This window comes from Myotis myotis, unplaced genomic scaffold (genome assembly GCF_014108235.1).
Source record: "Myotis myotis isolate mMyoMyo1 unplaced genomic scaffold, mMyoMyo1.p scaffold_m19_p_7, whole genome shotgun sequence".
In the NCBI taxonomy this organism is placed as follows: domain Eukaryota; kingdom Metazoa; phylum Chordata; class Mammalia; order Chiroptera; family Vespertilionidae; genus Myotis; species Myotis myotis.
In genome coordinates this window covers 4,936,579-4,958,989 of record NW_023416379.1, presented here as the reverse complement: position 1 = coordinate 4,958,989, position 22,411 = coordinate 4,936,579, and the positions used below count along the sequence as shown (strand labels likewise).

Here is a 22,411-nt window from a genome sequence, read left to right as displayed (position 1 = left end):
AGGTGATGATTTCCCTTCAGAGCCGCTGTGGGAGGAGCTGGAGGGGGCTGTGGCCTACACCCCACCTTGCATCCTGTCATTTTGACACCGCAGTGAGCTGATGGGGAGACTGCCTTCTGCTATTTATAAAACGTTTCTAAGGCACGAGATACTAATATAGAAAGCTTCATATTTTGTTGTTGCGCTAAACCTTTAAAGTTCCACATCCACCTGAAAACAGTGCCTGCCTGTGGGGTGGCGATAGAGGCGGCTTTGCAAAGGGACAGGATCTGGGCAGCCACGCTCACCGCTGTCCCTCACCTCCACTCGCAGTTTCCCATGGTTCGCACACAGGAATGTTGTGTGTATTGGGCATGGCCGTCGGCCGCCCTGGAAGTAAACTTCTGGGGACACGGAGCACTTCTGAGGTCAGCTGGTCATGTGTTGTTCGGTGAAAAGTCTTTGCTTCCTTTTTATATTCTCTCTTTTCCACCCTCGACCATTTCTTGGCTGGCTTCATGTGTCTGTCTCTTGGCTTGACCGCCAGCCTCTGCAGATTCCTTGCCAGCATCACCTCCCTGGACACCCAGTTTCCCGGCTGCCGGCCCCTGGCCTCCTCGCTGTCCCTGGCCTCCACTCCGCCTCTGCTTTCACACAGGGGGGCACGGCTCCCAGCGGGCTGCCCCCTCAGCCTGCCCCTCTTGGGTGGCCGATGGGGTTAGAAGGGGCACCAGCGAGAGCGACCTGTCGGAAGGCAGTGAGAATGAGACCATCTTCGGCACGTAGGCCGCTGTCCACGTGTCCCCAGGTGCACACCAGGCCTCCCACCGGAACCATTTGCCACCGGGGCAGCCCTGGGAGAAGGAAGGGGTTGCCGGGCTGCGCAGGGAAAAGCAGATTAACATGGATGGGGAGGGGTCCACCTCTCTGCATCTCCCTATTCCCCCGCTGACCCTCCTACCCTGCGTGTTTACCCCTGCCCAGCCACGTCTGTCTGCTTTTCCAAAACACCACCTGGTTTTCCTCTCCTCCTTCCTCCGTGAGGGCAGCCGGGACATCGTGTGCTGGCAGTCTAGACTCCAGACCACCCGGCTGTCCCCCTCGGCCAGCCTGCCTGGGGACACTCCCCCCAGAGGTCCTCCTGCCTCAGGGCTGCCTCTCTGTGAGCTCGCAGCTTCGAGGCTCAGACCTTGGAGAAGGGAAGCGCTGTCCGCCTCTCCCGGAGCAGCCAGCCGCGTGTCCTGATGTTGACGGTGCGTTAGCAGCCTGGACCCCTCATTTCTCTGTTCCCCAGGCAGCCCCGCCCCCGGCGGGTGCGCAGTCACTGTGACGTGGCAGATCATGGCACTGCCCTGGCAAGTGTACGCATGTCTCTGGTCTGAAGGGGAATTACCTCCAGCCCTGAAGAAAATCAGTGGTTCTGTCACGCGTGGGGGCATCAGGAAGCCTGAGTATTTCTTCTCTCTGGCCTGTGATTCATTACTGGGGATGCATGGTGCAGACTGAAACTCCCAGGCCTATGAGAATTATTTTCCCCCCGAGAAACATCTGTATCTTGTAAATAGAATTTTATAAACATTTGGGGGACAGAAAAACCCTCTAGTCTTTTCACGTTGCCCCACCCTTGGCGATGATCTGCTCTGTTGAAGAACGCAGCCTCCTCCTGCTGTGGCTATAACACCTGCGGGTCTGCCCGTCACCCAACACCGTGAGCCTCCAGGCCTTCTGTGTCAGGCCTGGCTGAGGGGCGGGGGGGAGCGTCCCCAAATAAAATGACCCTCACCCCGAGCCAGTCTGCGAAATGCCCCCGCTGGTTGGGAAGCCCACGTGAGGTGGGAGCAGGCAGCACCCAGGTGTGGGAGGGCTGCCCAGGGAGAGCCCTGAGGACACCCCCCCACCCCCCGGCACAGCCACCCACGGTCACCCCGCAACAAGCCCCCCACAGCCTCGCCCTCAGGCCGGGGACAAACCTGTTGGCACCACAGCCCTCGGCGCTCAGTAGCCAAACTGAGAGTCTGTGCTTGAAGTGATGCTCAATGTGGAGTCCTTCCCTCGAAGGTGAAGGCGGGGCCGCTGCCAGCTCCAGCCGCTCGCTTCCCGGTGCAGCTGTCGGTGGCTTCCCAGTGTGAGTCACCAGGAAAAGGCAAGGCGGTCAGGCAGGGAGGACAGTCCGAGGCCCGTGAAGAAGTCAGCAGGCCACATGCAGGGAGCCCGTCCGTCATTTACTGGGCAGGTGGCGGGAGGACGGGGGGAGGGCCTGTCCCAGGTGCCCCTCCGGGCAGGGAGCTCACCAGGGAAGGCTAGATAGACGCTCGAGGCCCAAGTGGGTGTCTGCGGTGTCCCGTCCACGCCTCCAGCCACCGCAGCCCCCGGGCACTCGAGAGCTCCATTCCTCAGTTCCCGGCCTTGACTCGGTCACCGTGCTGGAGGCCGTGGTGTGCTTCTTCTCCGTCTGGTCCATCGTCGGGCTCCTGGGCTTCCACACGTATCTCATCAGCTCCAACCAGACGACCAATGAAGATGTGAGTTCCTGCAGCGTGGGGCTGGGGCTGTGCTTTTGTGTTCGGGAACCGAGGGGGGTGCGGGGAGGGAAAGACGAGATTAGGAGCCAGGGTCTGTCCTGTTCCTCTGCAGTGGTGATGTGAGCCCCTCGCCACCAAGCCCAAGGAGAGACGGGGCAGGTGGCATCGCAGGTGAACGTGGAGCCTGCCTCCTAGTTAACGTCTCCACGTCGGCTCTCGGGATCGGCCAGACCCAAAGTTTAACGTTTGCGCAGGGTTACCTGCCTCTACTTCATGCGGATGGAGATGGGGCATCAAAACAAGACACATTCTGTTGGGAAATGCTTCTTCATTTTCCTCTCTGCTCTAAGTATCAGCCCATGTCTCCGAATCGCTCCATTTGCCATAGAGGCTCGAGAAAACCAGCACCGATGAGATGCAAGAATATGAACAGTTACTTAATTTGGTAACTGTGACTCTTAGAATCTGCACAGTTACTTTGGCAACACGTTGAGCCCAAATTCAGACGGCTCTAAACTGGCAATCGGGCCCCGGTACCCCTGCCGCTGCCGTTCACTTGGTGGCTGTTTGAGCACTGAATGTGAGCGTGAGCGGATCGCGTGGCTCGTGGGAGCGGCCTCTGGCGCTACGTAGCAGCAATAAGAGCTCGTCCCCAGAGAATGCGTTCTCCCTAGTCTGCCTGCTGTTGGAGGTGTTCCCAGGTTGGGCATAAATGCCAGTTTCCCTGAGAGCAGCATCTCCATCCCTGCCGCAGACGGAGGGAAGATGATTTGCATTCCCACGGACTTCTCGTGGTCCAGTCGCTCAGACTGTGGCATTGGTGTGAAGGATGCTGTGTTCCTGTCTTCTTCTTTCAGATTAAAGGATCTTGGTCAAATAAAAGAGGTAAAGAAAATTACAACCCCTACAGCTACGGAAATATCTTCACGAACTGCTGTGTGGCCCTGTGTGGGCCCGTCTCTCCAAGGTGAGGTTCAGAAAGCAGGGTGCTCCTCACCAGGCTCCGAAAACACAGGCCTTAGCACACGCCCTAGCACAAGCCCTAGAACACGCCCTAGCACAGCCCTAGAACACGCCTTAGCACACGCCCTAGAACACGCCTTAGCACACGCCCTACCACAGCCCTAGAACACGCCTTAGCACACGCCCTAGAACACGCCTTAGCACACACCCTAGAACACGCCTTAGCACATGCCCTAGAACATGCCTTAGCACACGCCCTAGAACACGCCTTAGCACACGCCCTAGAACACGCCTTAGATGAGGGAGCACAGGCCCCACTGGGAAGAGATGTGGCCGCTGCAGGTGGATTAGGCCACACCGTCCACTGGTGCCACGGGGTACGGCCTCAGTGAAATAAAGACCATAGAGACCTGGCTGTTTGTTGTGTTGCACTTGACGCCTTCTTGGTTCTTCCAATGAATTTGTGTCCAGTTTGGGATAAATCCCCTCAGGGTCAAATAGGGAAACTGAGGCATGTGACCTCATGAATTATTGTTGTGGGTCAGTGGGGAGCAGGGAGCTGTCGTTAGCACAGCAAGGGAACCAGGACACGATGCAGGAAGCAATTGGGAAACCTGTGGAACTGAGTTAAGAGTGAGTTGTGTAGAAGGTCAGTGCCAAAATAGTTAGAGGCAGACGTGTGCGGGCTGAAGCAGCGGCAGTTGTGGTGATGATGCGACAATGACATTAACAGTGGCAGCAGCTGTGTGCCCGGGATCGTGCACTGGAGTTTCCTCTAAGACATTCCTACGCGGTATGACAATGTGCTCATTGGGGGGGGGGGGGGGGGGGGCGGTTCCCGTTTCCCAGCGACAGCTACAGACCCACATTCAGCTCCCTGCACAGGAAGAGGGACCCCCCAAGTAGAAATAAACAGTGTTGATGGCATCTTCGGCTTTCTACTCACTCTCCTCCTGTTCTGCTTTGTTCTCTCTTGTAGCCTCATTGACAGAAGAGGGTACGTCCAGCCTGACACGCCTCAGCCAGCCGCGCCCTCCAACGGGCTGGCCACGTACGGGGCCACCGCCTCGCAGAGCGACATGGTAGGAGCTGCCTGCAGGGCGACACCCTGGAAGGGTTCTCTTACGCTTCTGTGCTCGCTAACCCAGTTACACCAGGCGCCCCTAGACCTGGTGCCCCTAGACCAGGCACCCCTAGCCCGGGCGCCCCTAGACCAGACTCCCGTAGACCAGGAGGCCCTAGACCAGGCGCACCTTCAAAGCTTCCTGGACACCAGGGACTGGGAGGCTTGGGCAAGGGGAAGGGGTTGTTCTCGCCGAGTGACACGTGTGTTAGGGGTTGTGAAGGGGAAGGACACACAACATCTCTTCCAGAAACAGCTTGTGGCACCTGGTGATGGAAAGTCCCCTTGCACAGGCCACAGAGTCATTGGGGGGACGGGTCCAGCTGCCCTCGGCAGGGCTGGGTGGCTGGAGGGTGCCCAGACCCCATTCTGTCCCTTTGCTCAGTCTGTTCTGATCCCATCCCCCTTTAGTGTGCCATGGATGGCACGGCCAGTTCCCCACGTTCAGCCAAATCTCAGACCGGCCACGCACACCTGAGTGCGAATAATCAGACCAGGGTTCATTCTCTCCCAGCAAAGGCTGAGGGAGCCTCTCCAAGGGGCTGCGGGTGTGGCCGCGCGTGGAAAGGTGGGCTTTGTTTCTGGGTGGCAGACTCGGGGGCGGGGCGGGGGCTTTCCGCGGGCACCGGGAATCCCAGCTTTATCTGGACCAGATTCCCTAAAGAAGTTCCGTGTTTCTGAAAGGGAATGGGCGTGGGGGCCTCGTGGCGCTGTTGCCCTCTGTGGCCCTGAGTTACCCACAGCAGAGCTCCGTGATTGACAGGCCTTTCCAGGCCTGAGGCTCCCGGGCCCTGGCTTCTGAGCACAGAGAACTGTGAGGGGAAGGCGCAGCCTCCGACCACTGGGGCTCAGGGAGACCGCTCGCCCGTGGCCTCCGTCCACTGTGTTTACAGACAGGGAAGCGAGGCCCAGCCCCAGCAGCTTTGCTAGGTTTGTTTGTCGGGAGTGGTGTTTCGTTTGTGTTGCGTTGTTTTACTTTGCTTTGCTTTGCTTTGCTAATAATTCCTCTTCTTTGGAAGAAAGTGTGTACACATCAGTCCTTGCCACGCCCCCCATGCGATCCGGGACATTTTGTTCTGTCTGCACTCGCCCACACAAACGGCCCTTAGGAACAACTCTGTCAGAGTGAAATGTTAAAATCTCAGGGGTCTCTCTGGTGCCAGTATACAGCACCGCCCTGGACCAGGAAGTCCAGCCGTGACAGGTGTGCAGCGACATCCTCCCAGTGCCAGCCACAGGCCTAAACAGGCCTTCCCTCGGCCCCCCTCCAAGCCGGGAGGGGGACTACGTGTGTGAGGAGCCCGAAGGTTGTCACTTACTAGAGGAGTGACCTTGACAAGTCACTTAACCTCTCAGAATTCTCATCCAGGGGACTGTTGGATCCTGACCTTGCAGGGTTTCTATGAGGAGTGAGTTGATGTACGCAAAGCACTTAACATCTAGGATTAGCTATTATTCTTTTATTATTATTTCCCTCATAGCCATGGGCTGCAAGACCAGCCAGCTCAATTGTATCCACTCTGAGCAACTGGCCAACAATGGAAGTAACTGGGTGAGGGGAAGAGCCGGGGTGGGAAGCTTAAGGTCGTTACTTGATAATGACATCGGGGCTGTGGGTTTGGTGTCTGGTGACCGCTTTTTTTCTGGCTCCAGATCACATTTTCCTGTCTCTGGATGTCTGTTGACATTGTATTGAATACCGAGTATTTTGGACAATAGTGTAGAGACTCTGGATTTTGTTATCTTCGTTAGAAGACTGTTGATTCGCATTCTAGCAAGCAGTTCAGCTACTCGCTAATCACCTTGAACTTTCCAGGGTCTCACTGTAGGGCATGATTCTTGCTCCTAAGGCACAGCTTCCCTAGGCCCTCCCTGGATCGCAGGGCCGTTAGCAAGGTGTTGGCCGTGTTCATGAGGTCAGTGGCCCCCAGCACTACTTCTTTCGCCCTCTAGTATCTGTGTCCCTCTCTCAGCCCCACTGCAGCTGCTGTCTTGTCAGCCTCTGCAGGGGGGAGACTGCACATGCGTACCAGAGCCTGTGGCCACAGCTGCGTGGGGGACCCCCACGAGGACTGCTGGTTCCCCCTCTCTGCACAGCATCCTCTTCTCCAGGGCCTGCCCTGTGACCCAGCTGCCCCACTCCGCAGAGCTGCTGGGCCCTGCTCAGACCTGAGCCGGCATCCTGGTTGGGGATGTTTCCCCAACAGAAGAGCTGGCTGACTGTGGGCCTCACCTTGTTAGTTCCCTTCTCTCAGGATTGCAGTCTCCCTTTGTCTGTTTGCCTTATGGGAAATCGTTTATCTCACTTATTGGGGGCAGTTTTATACACCCCTCCCTCCATATACAGAGGGATACTAGTCCAGTATCGGTTATGCATCATCCCTTGAACAGCAGCCTGTCTCTATGATTGGAGGACACGTGGCAACCGGCATTGCCACAAGCCCAGACGCACAATTTTGTTACCCACTCTGCGGATAATAATGCTGCATTAGCCTTGGGGCGTGAGCACTCTAGCCAGACCTTTCTTTGAAGGAGGGACATTGGGAGGCATTCGATTTAGCCGAGGAAGGAAATGAACACATTATTTTATTTTAGGACCAAAGTCCAGATCCGCAAGGTACTTCCTGGATGATAGGAAAAGTGCTTCTGGGGAAATAGGTGCTATTTTAGGAATGAGAGGTAAAGGCTTTAGGTCTTAGAGAAGCACAATGATAGTGCGGGATAGAAAGGTTAGGCAAATCTAATTAGCCCTGGCATCCAAGTCAACACTGAGGTCTGATTTATTTCCTCAAAAACAGGACAATGTACCGTTAACTTGCCATCTCTCAGGTTTGTGGTTGGGGACAGGTATGTGGTGCCTAAGCAGCCTCCCTCTACGACAGTCCCACGGAGGAAAGTATAGGGAAGCACCGAGGTGGCCTCGAAAGCATTGAAATGGTGCGTGCAGCCCAGGAGAGCATCTGTCGTGTGAGCACCTGTGAAATTCCGGACTCACACTGGGATTAGTGCAGACCCTCAGTGCCACCTGAGCACCTGTTCTCCCCACGATTGGCTCTCATTGTTACCCCGTATTGAAGTTCTGCGCGTGTGTACACAGTGGTGACATCACTTGTGGTCCAGTTCTTAGTGTATCTCATTTGATGGTCAGTTTCAGTTCTGTCTAGCACCTGGGTCATAGTTTATGTTTAAACCTATTGTCAAATACTTTTAAGTTGTGAATAGCGTCCGGGTCACAGTTTATGTAGCTACGAAGTTCCTTTGGGGTCACACATAACCACAAAGATAGTTCCTAGTTGTTGGGATTTCTTTTTGTTTTTTTAGAAGATCATTTGATATATTTACTTAACCTAATTTCTAAATCCCCTTAATCCAATATCAAAACAAGGCTAAACCTAGCAGTGGGATGATTTACTCAACTAGTAAATCAAGAGAACTCTTTGTGCATAATCTGAAAAATCAAATATTGTAGAACAGTACAACTTAAGCAGATTTAAATGGTAATGTTAATAGAAGAATAAAAAGGAAGCTCTGCTCCCAGCCTACATTTTAGGTAGGTTTTAAAGTTTGTGGTGTTTTTATAACTGTAAGTGAGCATCCATGAGACCCAGAGCACAGCGCCATAGGCAGGCAGAAATGAACAATGCCCAGCATTGATACTTTGACAGAATTGGAGCAAACTAAGTAATAATTTCATTCATTCTTAATGTGTATAGAGACCATCTAGAAAGCGCACGCATGTAGTCTGTGTCTGAGGGTCACCGCAGACATGAAGTCAGGGTAAAATGAAACGTCTTCCAACATGAGCGATTTTATTTGAAAATCTGCAGAAACAAAAAGTAAATGATCTCTGGGGTGCTTCTGAATTGTAACATTCGAACACCTGAAGCCATAAATCTCTCTGCAGGTAAAACGCGCTGCGTTGGGGCAGTGAATCAGCGGCCACTGCAGTGACTTCCTGCAGGTCCGGCCAGCGCTCTGGCGCAGACGTATCCGTTACGCTGCCAACAGGGGGCGCTTTTCATAAACAGGCTCACGAGTGATCCCACTTCTGTTCTGTCAGGACTCAGCATGGGGGTGATTTTTGGCCAAAAGAAAGGGCGATTTCATGTGGTTCAACCCTATATCTGATAAACAGGAACTTGTAAAGCGGTTGTTTTGGAATGAAAACACGAGTTTCTCGGTTTCCTGTTCAGAGTAATGAATCGTCGTTGTCCAGTATCCTGGGGCTTGTTATTTTCCCAGAGTATGTAACTGGTTAGATACATTAAAGTACTCCCAATGGCTTCTGGGTGTTGGTGCTGGGATAGAAATAAATCCTGCGGAGCTGGGTGGCTTGGGAGAGAAACTATTGAGCAGTGATGTCTCCCTCTACTGGATGAAGACAGGAAACGCCAGGAAAGGAGCGGGCTGGATACGAAAAGATCAAGGTGAGAGGAGAGAGGTGGGAAGAGAAGAAAAAGAGAAGTGGGAGGGAAGCACACAGGTGGGCGGGACAGAGAAGAGAATCAGTGGGACCGGGAGAAAGCCGTCCAGTGGAAAGATCAACAAGAAATGGGCAAGTCAGAATGAGAAGCAGAGGTGGGAAGGACGCGGCATCAGGACACCTTTCCCTGAAGTGTTGGCCATTTTCCCCCCCGAACTTCTCCAATGGGATTTACAACCATGAAGGTTGTGCAAAACGAGGAAAAGCTCTGACCTTTCAGAAAATTCACATATTCCCTAATCATTGAGTTTCTTCTGAGAAGGAGATGTTGAGAGCGTGCAAAGTTAATATGACGAGGGTGATAAACCCTGCTGGGCAGTCGTTGCACTGTCCTTGGTCGGAGTCTAATAGAATCATGGTGTCCATCCCGGTGGCAGGTCTGGAGCCAGCAGGTGCCTCCTGTGGGCGCTGCTGCGGGAGGAGCCTGGCCCCGGGCCCCAGGGGGCATGGTCTTCCAGTGGAAATCAGTTGAACGGCAAACCGTGTCCGAAGTTATGGAATGCACGCAGCATTTTGAGACTTAGATCCGTGGTTCCAGTAATTGTGCCCACGGATGGATACTTTTAATGAAATGCTTTAGGCTACATTTTTATTTTCACATTTTTAAGTCCTTAAGTTTTCCCCCAGGTAAACCAGAGAGCCTTTCATTAGGGTCCTGGCCATGAGGTTGGACGCAGATTTGTTACAGTTTTAACAAATCATCAGTGTGGCCACGGGAAGTGCCCCTGGGTGTGTGCAGGAGTGGGCCCAGGTCTATGACGTGCACTGACCACCAGGGGCCAGACACTCAACACAGGAGCTGCCCTCTGGTGGTCAGTGCGCTCCCACAGGCGGCAACCTGCAGCCAGCCAACCTCCTGCAGTCCCTCCCCGCTGGGTGGCCCTGATCGGCCCCAATTGGTCCACATGGCCGGCCAGGCCAAGGGACCCCACCCGTGCACAAATTCGTGAACTGGGCCTCTAGTTGGTTAATAAAATTATGTAAGTTTCCAGTGGACAGTTCTATGATGCATGGGTGGGATTGTTTGAAGTGAGGTCCTTTCTGTGAACCAGGGCCAGGAGCATGGCAGGCCAAGGCTGCCCCTCCTTCCTGGGCACCTGTGGGGGCTGTGAGCTGGAGCAGCTTTCCCAGGTGCCAGGTGTTGGGGTTTACCACATGCTGGGTGTCTCCATGTGAAACCGGCTACTGCACACGCTCCCTGCCCTGCTGACTGAGTGTCACTAACGGGTTTCTCTTTCTCTCGCACCCTGCCCTCCCCCTGCCCCCCTACCCCCTCCCCCACCCCCACCCCGTGCCATCTCGTCTGGGCTTCTCTTTGCTGGCTCCCTCCTGCTCCAGTGCGACCAAGACCAGTGCATTCAGAGCACCAAATTCGTTTTGCAGGCCGCGGCCACGCCCCTGCTGCAGAGCGAGCCCAGCCTCGCCAGCGACGAGCTGCACCTGTCGGGGAAGCCGGGCCTGGGCACGCCCTGTGCCAGCCTGACGCTCGGGCAGCCCACGCCGCCCTCCTCCATGCCCAACCTCTCCGCCGAGGCCGGGCTCACAGACATACTGCCCCTGAAAGAGGAGCACGTGGGCCACCAGTTCCTGACCCCGGAGGAGGCGCCCTCGCCGCCCCGGCTGCTGGCCGGCAGCCCCCTGGCCCACAGCCGCACGGCGCACGTGCTGGGCCTGGCCAGCCAGGACGCGCTGCACGAGGACTCGGTGCGCGGCCTGGTGAAGCTCAGCTCCGTGTGACCGCGGGCCGGCCGGACTGCAGGCAGGGGGGCCGACGGGCTGCCCCCCGCAGCAACTTTCCGGTGACTCAGGGCCGTGGTGGCGAGGACTTCAGGCCCTGCGCACAGGGACCGCTGCCGAGCGCATGGATCCCCTCGCGCAGAGGCGCTCGGCCCAGATGCTCCCAGCTCGGTGTGGTGTGATGGGCATTTCTCCCCACCCCGACCGCTTTGATGACGGTGAAAACAGGGAAGTCGCTGTTGTCAGGCCTTTGGAACAGGGAGGGCGTGGGGACGGGGGAACCGGGGTCTGTGACCAGAGGCTCAAGGGACAGGACGTGCCCGGATGTCAGTCGCACTGTCTGCTGCCTGCCACTCTCAGGACAGACACACAGAAGGCTTGCGAGACTGGTGGCCAGACTGAGATTGCACTTATTTGTTATGCTACTAATATTTGAAATAGACATGCTATTCCATTTGTTAATTTTTTTAAAAAAAAAAGTCCAAAGGACAAAAAACGACCAGATGTGAGCCTGCATGCCACGCTCGTCCGTTCACGGTGGTGATGGTCTGCAGACGGAAGCGCTGCCTTCTTCCTTTACTTTTGTGAATTCCAAGTCCTGTTTCATGGGAAGATGGTGGGAGAGAAACCAAGACTAATGGACAATGCCATCCATCCCCAGTTCATTCGGCGTAATTGTACCGGGTCGGTGGTGCCTGGGCCGCAGGGGACTGCTGGGGGGTTAGCAAATGGAGAGTCAGTTAACCTTCTGTGCAGTAGTTAACCGAGGTTTTGTGTTGTACCACACCCACCACACCTCCTTGTGTGACCAGACTTCCTGTGGACAGCCAATAAATGACTCCCTCTGTTATTTTGGATCTGCATGAAGTTATCCTTAACAGCGTCAATGACAAGGTATCCTGTGGCTGTGGAGAGTTTGTTGTTATCGAAGTATCCCTAGTGAGGAGTGGTCCCCAAAATGGCCAAAATCAAGCCGTTGAATTGAGGGGTATGTAAGAGAGCAGCTTCTTGTCATTTTTTAAAATATTTTTTTTTATTGGCTTCGAAGATGAATGATGAGAGGGAATCATGGATGGGCTGCCTCCTGCACACCCCCTACTGGGAATCGAGCCCGCAACCCGGGCATGTGCCCTTGTCTGGAATCGAATCTGGGTCCCTTCAGTCCATAGGCCGACGCTCTATCCACTGAGCCACACCAGCTGGGGCTTCCTGTCATTTTTCTTTTTTCTTTTCTTTCATCATCTCTTTCTGACATAGTTTTAGTGGAACATGCTCTGCGTTCGCAGGTTATCCTGCGGCAGTTTATATCTCTGGCACGTCGAGGGGAGCGGCCGTTCAGCTCATGGTGTGCCGTGGGCCACTTTCCCCGCCCTGCCTCCTGCGAATGAGGCCCCAGCGCTCAGAGGGTAACCCGCCATCCTAGTAAAGGCATCACAGTGGGAGGAGACACCGGCTTACAGTGGGGGCTGGGACCATGCAGATCATCGTTCTTCCCTAGACACTAATCAGAATGGAGTTAAGAAAATTACACTCCATTCACGCCCATTTCTCACCTGGCTTTGGACTTCGGGAGTACGTCCCTTCGGGGGCAGCCGCAGCAGACTGTCCCTACTTCTCCTCAGGTGATAAATCCCACAGCCAAACCGACTCAAGCTGCACGTTGTGCTCGGGCCCTTGCAACCACATGAAAGGCAAGATGCACTGATCAGTGATGCAGGAGGTCCCCAAAGGTTTGAATTCATGGAAGAGGGCTGTTTCGTCTGAGAAAGAGCTGCCATTTTATATAAAAGGGGGAAAAAGGATAAAAGACAAAAGCACAATGTCAAGTCTCATCTGGGATAAAGCCAGTTCTCCGTGGGTCAAAAAATTGTGCTGAAAATAACCAGAGTTCTTGGGTCCTGGTATCTTTGAACCATCCCTATGTTTCCTACTGTATATGTGAATAGAAAATACGAAGGTAGAGTATGTGTAGCCATTATTTTTAATTTTTTTTATGATTTTAGAGAGAGAGGAAGGGAGAGAAAAACAGTTTCACCCAACCATGCACTCACTGACGGATTCTTGTATGTGCCCTGACTGGGGATCGAACCCACAACCTTTTTATTTTTTTATTTTATTGATTTTTTACAGAGAGGAAGGGAGAGGGATAGAGAGTTAGAAACATGGATGAGAGAGAAACATTGATCAGCTGCCTCCTGCACACTCCCTACTGGGGATGTGCCTGCAACCAAGGTACATGCCCTTGACCGGAATCAAACCTGGGACCCTTGAGTCTGCAGGCCGACGCTCTATCCACTGAGCCAAACCGGTTAGGGCGAACCCACAACCTTGATATATCGTGACAATGCTCCAACCCACTGAGCCACTTAGCCAGGGTGGCATTATTTCGTTTCTGGACCCCCTAACTACTTGTACACACTGGGAATTTAGAATAGGGGGACAGTGTCCCCTCCTTAATCCACCTCACGGTCATCAGTGCACAGGGGTTCCCCTGCACGCACTGCCTGTGACCAAAAACCACAGCCCCCTGCCTGCCTTCACCCCCGCCTCCCGCTCTGCTCTCCACCTCCTTCCATCCGCTCCCCGGAGACGGAGAGAGCTGGCCCTGGGAGAGGGCCGGTGATTCTGTCTCACTCTGTGCCTGCGTGGCCCTGTCCGTTCCCAACTCTTTATCTGGAACACAGAGACGGGCCTTCGGAGCCCTCTCCTTCCTCACATGTTCCAATTCAGTGTTTCCTGATTTCCCATAACCAGCCCTTCTTTCCATCTCAGTATGAAAAAACCCAAGAAGCAAGGGCCATGATTCATTTGTCTTGACATGACGAACATTTCCTTCATATTTCTTGTCAGTCTTCCATCCCAGCCTGGACCATGTTCCCTGGACCCACATCCTTTATCCAAGAGGGGATTGGGAAGTCTGGTGAAATGAACCCAGTCTATTCAGGGTCCATGAGGGAGATGAACTTAATGAGCCAATTTGCTAAGACAGTTCGCGTCTTAAAACCCCAAACCAGAGAGGTACCACCGCCCTCTCCTCTGGCTGGGGAAGAACGGAGGGCCCTCCGCGTGGGCCGGGAGCCCCCTCCTTCCTCCGGTCAGGGATGGTCTCGGAACAGCGGCTTGCCTGGCGATGAGCTTGCCTTTCCCATGAACTGGTCTGTCTCTTTAAATGTTGAGTGGTTGCATCTAGCTGTGGCTGAGCAGACCTTGGTCTTCCTCAGCTCTGTCAGTGTGTTACAGATTGATTGCATGCTAGCTAAGAAAGAAAAAAATGAGATAAACATTTTACCGTGCTATTAAAGCTTGGACCATTATCAAACACACATCCACGCTCTTTTTCCTGTTTAAAAATTCATCTGCTTCTTTTCTCCCAGAAGCACTCCAAGCACGCAGGCTCCCCAGGCACTGAATTTAGCCTGAAAGCCCTGCTCTCCCAGGACGGACGCTGCAGGGAGCCAAGAGCCTGCGTCTGAGAGGGCGCGATGACACGTCGCCCTGTGCCTGGGAGAACTGGCCCGGCTTGTGTGTGAGTGTGAGTGTGAGTGTGTGTGTGCACACACGCTGTACCCACATGAAAAATGCTCGTTCCAGCTTTTAAATGGAACTGTCAGCCTGTGAGAATGATCCAGATATCCACCCTGTGCCAGCAAAATGCCAGGTGCCTGTCCTGGTCCAGCAGGGCACCCAGGAACAGGCCTTTTGGGTGCTTCCCAGGGCTGTGCCCACCCCTCTGTGCACTGCAGTCTTCGCCTGTCGTGTTAGGATACTGGCTGGGGTTCAAAACAAGATGTGAACCCCATTTTACGAGCCATGTTCCTACTCACTCCTGAGTGGCTTTGAAAGCCCCTTAACTCTTCTCCTTTTATATCATTTACTAGAGGCCTGATGCACAAAATCGTGCAAGAGTAGGCCTTCCTTCCCCCCCAGCTGCTGGCACCAGCTTCCCTCTGGCACCCCGGACTGGAGCGTCTTCCCCCACAGCCCCAGCTTCGTCTGGAAGGACATCCGGAAGGATGTCCGGTCTGATTAGCATATTACACTTTTCTTACTATAGATTGATTTTTAGAGAGAGAGAGAGAGAAGCATTGGTTTGTTTCTCCACTTACCTATGCATTCATTAGTAGATTCCTGCATGCCCCCCTTAGCTCTTCATGGCCTGGGCCCTCCCATCTGATTCAACAGCAAGAAAAATGGATGTGCCAAGTGTCCCCTTGGCACAGGAGTTTGTGGTGGCATCTCCAGGGAAATTCTGGAACCCACGCCATGTGGGGCCACCTTCCAGTGGCTGCCGAGGCTTCTGAAGGGCGAGGCCTGACTGGCCCTTTGGGGGGTCTCGAAGCCACCCCGGCTCCCTGCCCCAGCAAACAGCCTCTGTGACCAGGCTGCCCCCCCCCCCCCAAACCACCTTCTCCACAGGACCCCAGTGCCCGCCCAGCCAGGCTCCGGCTTCTGCGTTGAGCCAGGAGGGTCGGGGTTTTCATGGGTAGTTTAAGGAGTGATTCCGGAGGCGGTTGCCTTTCCTTCCTGCACGTGAGTACACTGTTCCGGCCATCTAGTGCTTGGTCAGGTAAGAGAAGAGAATAAAGGGAACAGACGTTAAATATTCTTTTCTGATTAATGCCTTACAGCCGTTCCGAAGCGGAGCCTCAGTCAAATCGATGTTCACATTTTCTCCTAAGCACCTGTGAGCTGTGGGAGTCTAGCAGATCCTTGTCCGAATGAGAGAACCTTCTGTGAATTCTTCTCCGCTGGTCCCTCCACGGCCCTGAGGGTCTGTGCGTGGCATGGCATGCTGTTTCCGTGCTACCTCATGAAAACGGCCTCTCGGTTCTTCCCTGGAAATGCCTCTCTCTCTCTCTCTCTCTCTCTCTTATACGAATAAGTTATTGCAGTATTAATGTTAAGAAGCGTTGTCTTCTTTCAAATAAAGGTCAGAGATGCTAACAGTTTTTAGAAAATAAATCAGCAAATCCTCTGTCTGCTTGCCCGTCGCACGCGATCCTGATAGTGCAGCCAAGACGGATTTTAAACAGGAGTGGTGAGTGCAGTAGTCCGGACGTTAAAGATCATTGGGAGCTTCAAGACAAGATCGTTCCCGGAGCAACTGAATTTGCAGCTGCACAAGACTAGATAAATGGCCTCAACTGCCATTGTTTTTCCAGCCTCAGAAGCCCCAGGAGTTAGATACAGAGTGGACGGGAGAGCAGATGCGTAGCCTGTGCTTTGCGAAGACTGTTCTTCCACAGGTTGTTGCTGTCTGGAGAGGTATGTGGTCGTACTGATGAAGAGGAAGGAGCAACTATCTTAGTTCCCTGGATGTTATAAGATGGGTAGTTCCACCGACAGGCGTACGGCATATACAGGAAAACGTGTTTTCCAGTTCTGTATGAATGGAGATCTTTTTTTTTCTTTATTGATTAAGGTATTATATATGTGTCCTTATCCCCCCATTGCCTCCCCCCCACACTCATGCCCTCACCCCCCTGGTGTCTGTGTCCATTGGTTAGGCTTATATGCATGCATACAAGTCCTTCGGTTGATCTCTCCCCCTTCCCCCCACCCTCCCCTATCTTCCCTCTGAGGTTTGACGGTCTGATCGATGCTTCTCTGTCTCTTGATCTGTTTTTGTTCCTCAGTTTATGTTCATTATATTCCACAAATGAGTGAGATCATGTGGTATTTTTCTTTCATTGACTGGCTTATTTCGCTTAGCATAATGCTCTCCAGGTTCATCCATGCTGTTGCAAATGGTAAAAGTTCTTTCTTTTCTACTGCAGGGTAGTATTCCATTGTGTAGATGTACCACAGTTTTTTAATCCATTCATCTGCTGATGGGCACTTAGGCTGTTTTCAAATCTTAGCTATGGTAAACTGTGCTGCTATAACATAGGGGTGCATATATCCTTTCTGATTGGTGTTTCTAGTTCCTTGGGATATATTGCTAGAAGTGGGATCACTGGGTCAAATGGGAGTTCCATTTTTAGTTTATTGAGGAAACTCGAATGGAGATCATTTTAGCCAAAAATAATAACATAACAATAATATAACAAAGATTGAAGTCTTGCTAACAATTTCCTCAGGGCACCAGGGCATTCTGGGTTCATATTTCATAGTCAATTATTTTCATATGAATGAGGAAAAAATAGCATTTTGAACTGTAGTGTATTCAAAACCATGAACAATAGTGAACATAACACATAGCATCGCATGTTTTCAGAGATAATTAAGCTTATTGAAGTGCCTTTCGTGTTTTAATCAATATTTGCAGAATTGATCTTAAGCCTGAAATAAATTAAGGAAGTATTTTCCTCCTTCACTAAAAACTGCTAATGTCCTCAAATATAAATGCCAGTCTTTGTAAGACAGACATTGTCAAGGTCAACAATGTGTAGGAAAGAGTGTGATCAACTTGCACGCAATAAATTCGCACTATAGACACCCACCCGGGGAACAATGGGGTTTTCTGATCACAGGTACCCAGGTTGGCCTTCTACAGTCGTGATTCTCAACTTTTTCAATTAGTAAGTGACTTTATTAGTAGAGCTATGCAGGTCCTCAGAACCCATCCACACGTCCTTCTAACACACACAGGGACACACACACACACACATCAGCCTCCAATCTCACCATGAACTTGAAATATATTTTTTCAGGGAAACAAAAATCATAAATGGTATTTAGATCCTCAGCCAGTCTACAAAGTAATCCATAATTTGCCTGAAATAATACCAATGACAGTCCTAGGATCAAAACACCACCAAGCATTCCTGAACCCCAAACTTCTCTAAGTTCTGAGCCCTGAGCCTGGTTCTATGACCCTCGAAGCCCTGGACCTCAGATAATGGACTTCCCAGCTGCTGCTATTTCTACCTCACTGCCAAGTAGATTAAATCCATTTTATGAAAGACATGGAATTTGTTAGATTTTTTTTTTACATTTCTACTAGAAAAAAATATACAAAAAAAAAAACCTAAAAAAAAAAAAATTCTTAAATTTCCTATTTCCAGAGATTCAAACAGTTAAATGATCTTTTAAGCTCTCTCTTGAAAACAAGCTTTTCCTTTTTCTTTAGGGCCGTCAGGAATTTCAGCTGAGATGATTTTCTGGCAGAAATTCCAGATGACTCTGCAGCTAAATTCAACTTGACTCATTTGTGGTTGAGAACGTACCTTTCTGTTGGCCCCTGGATGAAAACATGCCGTGTGCTTTGAGGCGCGTCTGTGTAGCTGACAGTGGACGTCCTGCTGAACACAATATTGGTTCTTTCATAAAGCCTCTGAAAAGGGTGCTGGAGCTAAGGAACATTCTGGGAAGGTACACAGGAGGGGACACATGCACAGGCCCCTCTTAATGCCCCTTTTCGATTGAAATCTAGTCTGAGGGTCGAAACTTAATTAGGTTGTTAGGGCAGCCTAGCAACTGCACCAGAAAATACAGTTTCTGGGGATAATGAGGACAGATGGATTTAGAGGCCACCGGATTGTTCCAAACCAAGCATGTCAAACTTGTGGCCTGCAGGCCACATGCGGCCCACAACAAATACTTTTGCAGCCCAGCCAATATAACAGTGTGTAAGAAATGTTTTAATAAAAATTTCGTAACTTAATTTTTACACTATCCTGTTATACATAATCTATAATAATAAAAGCATAATATGCTAATTAGACTGGATATCCTTCTGGACATCCTTCCGTCCTTCCAGACGAAGCCAGAGCTATGAGGGAAGCCCGGGTCCCGGGTGCCAGAGGGAAGCCGGTGCTGGCAGCCTGGGGAAGGAAGGCCTACTCTTGCACGAATTTCGTGCATTGGGCCTCTAGTTATTAATAATGAACTACGACATTCACTAATGGCTGATGACTATAACCACGTTGCATTCATTTCCCTTACGGGCTTTCCGCGCAGGCGCACCATTTCTCTCCACTGATACCAGCAGCGAATATTTTAGCAGCCAATGGCCACGTCATTAGTCTTGGACTGACTTGTTTGGTGTGCGCAACAGGAAATATTTCGCTTTTGGAGAACAAGAAAAATAGGTTTATTTGCGTTACACTTATTAATTTGTGCAGTTATCCAGTGTCTGGTAAGTTAATGTTCAAGAAACATTATAAAGTTTTATTAAAATGTGCTATTTTATGTTAACAGTGACTCATTTATTTCAGCCCTTTGTATACAGCATGTCTCTATAGAAATAAACCTACGTTTCTATGAAAATGGAAGCTTTTGGGGTTTTTGCGGCCCACATCAACGTAAACCCTGCAAGGCCCGTGTTAGCCTGTGAGTTTGCCTTGCTTGCTCTAAACCCATTGTTCTCGGGGTCCCGCTCTCACTGGAACCCGGGGTCGCCGTATGTAGTTGTCTTCCCAAGATCTCAGTGCCCATGAACTTGAGATAAAACCTAATCCAGAACATGTTGGCAGGTAACTGAAATGTGACTGTGAGGAGCCCCTCTATGAAGGTCGGACCTGCCTGTCACCGGCTGGGCGCCCTCCGGTGCCTCCCTCGCAAGGACAGCCCTGCTGCCGTCACGCCCAGGACGAAAACCAGGGGCCTCGGCCAAGGAAACGGGCCGCGGTGTCGGCTTCCCTGTGATGTGCCACTTGCTCCTCACCAAGGGGCTTCTATATATTTTCAGAAACCCTTTCATGTGTGAGCTTCCTGTGGCTGTGGCTGCCCTATTTTTAAGTTCTGTTTTATCCAAAGGAAGGGGCTGGCGTGTGTTTCTGCCAATCCCGCCCTGTCTGTCCATCCTCGGGCGGGCCTGCTGCTGAGGCGACCCTAGGCCCGTCCTTGTCCTCGGCACCCGCACCTGCCGGGAGGGGCCGCTCTGAGCTCTGCGGGAGGCGGCGTGTTCCCAGAGGGGCAGAGCTGCTGCTGTTACTTTTCTTTTTTTAACAGAACCTACTTCCGTTTTCATAACCCATGGTAACCAACCGAACTACATTCACTTCTCTGCGTTTTATAAAAAGCCAATGAGTACACAGATGATCCGAAAGAAGACATCAGGACTTCTTTGACTATAGACTTGGTCCTGATACGGTTTGCAGTGGTAAGAAAGGATAATCATACATTTGAGAGGACGTATTATTTGATGATAATTCATCAAGTAATACATTTGATTCACAGAGGGAGGGCTGTGCCCTCCAGGGACCCCACACACCGGGAGAGAGCCGAGTGTCGATGGCTCCTCCCAGTTCACAAGCCTGGGTCCTGACACAGGAAATGTGGTGGGCAGGGGTGACCTCCCATGCGTTCCTTGGGGTTTTCTACTGTTTTATCCTCAGGAATAACAGGAGAAGCCTCTGCTCGGTGTAGTTACAGAGAAGCTGGAACTGGTGTGAGCACGTGAGTATCCCTAGTCCCAGCCGGGCCCGCAGAAGCCACTTCCTGTTTCCTGGCTCACCTGCCGCAGGTTCAGACACACAGTCTTGTTCAAGGGCCCTGTGGTGTCAGGAAGTCACCATAAAGGCCACCTAATACCGTGCTCCCCGCCTTGGTGGGAGCCAGGAGCAGGCGTGGATCAGTGCAGTGGGGGCACACGCCTTTTGGAGGGCGTGGAAGAGGCTGGCGGGATCACACAGGGAGTGGCAGACTGCTTTGCCTGTAACAAGAACAAGCAATTGGGCCAGGATATAGCTATGCTTTCTTACAGTGGTCAAAAAGAAAGTTCGAAAAAGTACTGATCTAATCCCCCCTCTCCCACTCCCATCCTACAAAAGAGAAAACGGGAGAGCAGGACGCTGAAGGCCATGTCCAAGTTCGAAGAGACTGAGCTGCGGTCAGTGTTTCTCAAACCATCTGTCATAAAGAACAGCTTTTATTTTTTAAAAATGTCCTATCCATTGCACACTAACACTTCTGTAAAATATGATAAAAAATGAATTACTGGAAAAATAAATTCAAGAATCATGCAATAGAAAGGCCCCAATATCTCACTATTAGATTCAATAGACAAAACACACTGAATTTTTGCCCTAGAAGTTTCTAGACGTGTTTGTCACTTTCTGCTGGTGTCCCCTGGCCTTGCCCAGTAACCCTTCCTCTGTGGATTTTGATCCGTATCCTTCGCCGTAATAAACCATGGCTGTGAGTCCGTGAATTCTTCTAGCAAATTATTGAGCCTGAGGGTGGTCTTGGGGACTCCTCATCTTTGCACCCCGGTATAGGCTGCTACCCCATCACTCCACAAACCGGCCATCCGCCCCACCTAAATTCTGTGCTGCAGACGATGAAAGCAATGAGATGATCAATGCAGATTATACCCGTAGAGGGATGAATCGCAAAACCAACAGAAGACACGTCCCAAATGTCTCTCCCAGGAAAAGTCCCAGCAGGCGGCCTCTGCCCTGCTGCGGCCCTCTCATCCTCCACCCCCTCTCCCCCTTTCCCTTCACCTCGGATTGCTTCTGACAGTTCTGCCCCCTAAGAGCTCTGCCTGCCAGGGGCTTCACCAGATTACCCTCAGGCTGTAAAGGGACCAGAGGACAGAGGTGTCCCTCTGAGGGGGCCCTAGACAGCCGTCAGCCCAAATGACAGCAGACGCCTGCTTCTGCCTGGATGAGCTTTGCTCTGCTCAGAAATGCAAGGCCTCATTGGCCGGATTGTCTCTGGAAGGGCAGTGTGCTAACTGGGAAAGCAGGACTTGAGAAAACAATTCACCGACTCCTCTCTCTAAAGCGGGTTCTAGGCCGACCTCTCTGTGAGAAGCAGCTGGTGGTTATGGTTTTAGGAGAGCAGAGGTCATTCCCTGCGCCAAGGTGGCTGACAGCACCTCCTAAATCCAGGCTCGCACGGTAACCTGACCTTCAGGATGGTGACTGAAAGGTCTACACTGGTGGATGGCTGATGACGGTCCTGAGTATTGGGCCGAGAAGAATTCTGAGGCTGCGCCAGGAAGAGTACGTGTGCCTTTTGCAAAGTCTGCCGTGAGCAAAGCGTCGGAATGATGCCTGTACCACGAGGGTGACACGCCTCGCCTAACCTGCCACTCCTCAGGGAGCCTCTATGACCGACCGATGGGCACAAGTAGATTCACAGCCCTCCCCTCGCACCAAAGCGTCACAGGTTTGATTCCCAGTCAAGGGCACAGACCTCGGTTGCAGGTTTGATCCTGGAGTGCGTGGGGGAGGCAACCAATTCATGTGTCTCTCTCACATCAATATTTCTCTCTCTCTCTCTCTCCCTCTTTTCTCCTCCCTCCCTCCCTCTCTGACTAAAAAAATCAATGGATATAAAAATATCCTCAGGTGAGGATTAACCAAAAATATAAGTAGGTTACAGTTGTGAGTATGTGAAGCACAGAGTTTATTCTTGTATTATTATTTATTAATTATTTTATTATTTATTTGAGCAACTGTAAACCTTCTTTTGCTCATATACCAGTTGGACAAAGGCTTCCGTGGCAACGAACCTTTACCCAAGCAAAGAAACCGTGGCAACGAATGAGTGTTTGCTCCTCCGTGTCTTTCTCATGCCCAGTGTCCGAGTCAAGGATGCTTTTCTGAAGTAAGCCTCTTTCTAAGCCCTCAGGTACTCCTGGCATAAAGAAGCCAACCCTATCTGTATCTGTTTTTTTGTTTTTTTGTTTGTTTGTTTGTTTTTTAATAT

At 51.8% G+C, this 22,411-nt stretch overlaps 1 protein-coding gene across 4 annotated transcripts in view; it reads left to right on the top strand.

Annotated features, from left to right (window-relative positions):
• Window positions 1–11,664, top strand: part of ZDHHC14 (zinc finger DHHC-type palmitoyltransferase 14) — a 178,331-nt gene extending 166,667 nt beyond the window's left edge. For 3 of the 4 annotated variants that reach the window (XM_036316406.1, XM_036316405.1, XM_036316403.1), the window contains 4 exons: window positions 2,399–2,501; window positions 3,359–3,468; window positions 4,444–4,546; window positions 10,409–11,664. In XM_036316406.1, the coding sequence (XP_036172299.1) occupies window positions 2,399–2,501; window positions 3,359–3,468; window positions 4,444–4,546; window positions 10,409–10,807 (715 nt within the window). In that variant the 3' untranslated portion in view covers window positions 10,808–11,664. The remainder of the gene's footprint in view (window positions 1–2,398; window positions 2,502–3,358; window positions 3,469–4,443; window positions 4,547–10,408) is intronic. The other variant, XM_036316404.1, reaches the window with a different exon arrangement.
• Window positions 11,665–22,411: the final 10,747 nt, after the last annotated feature.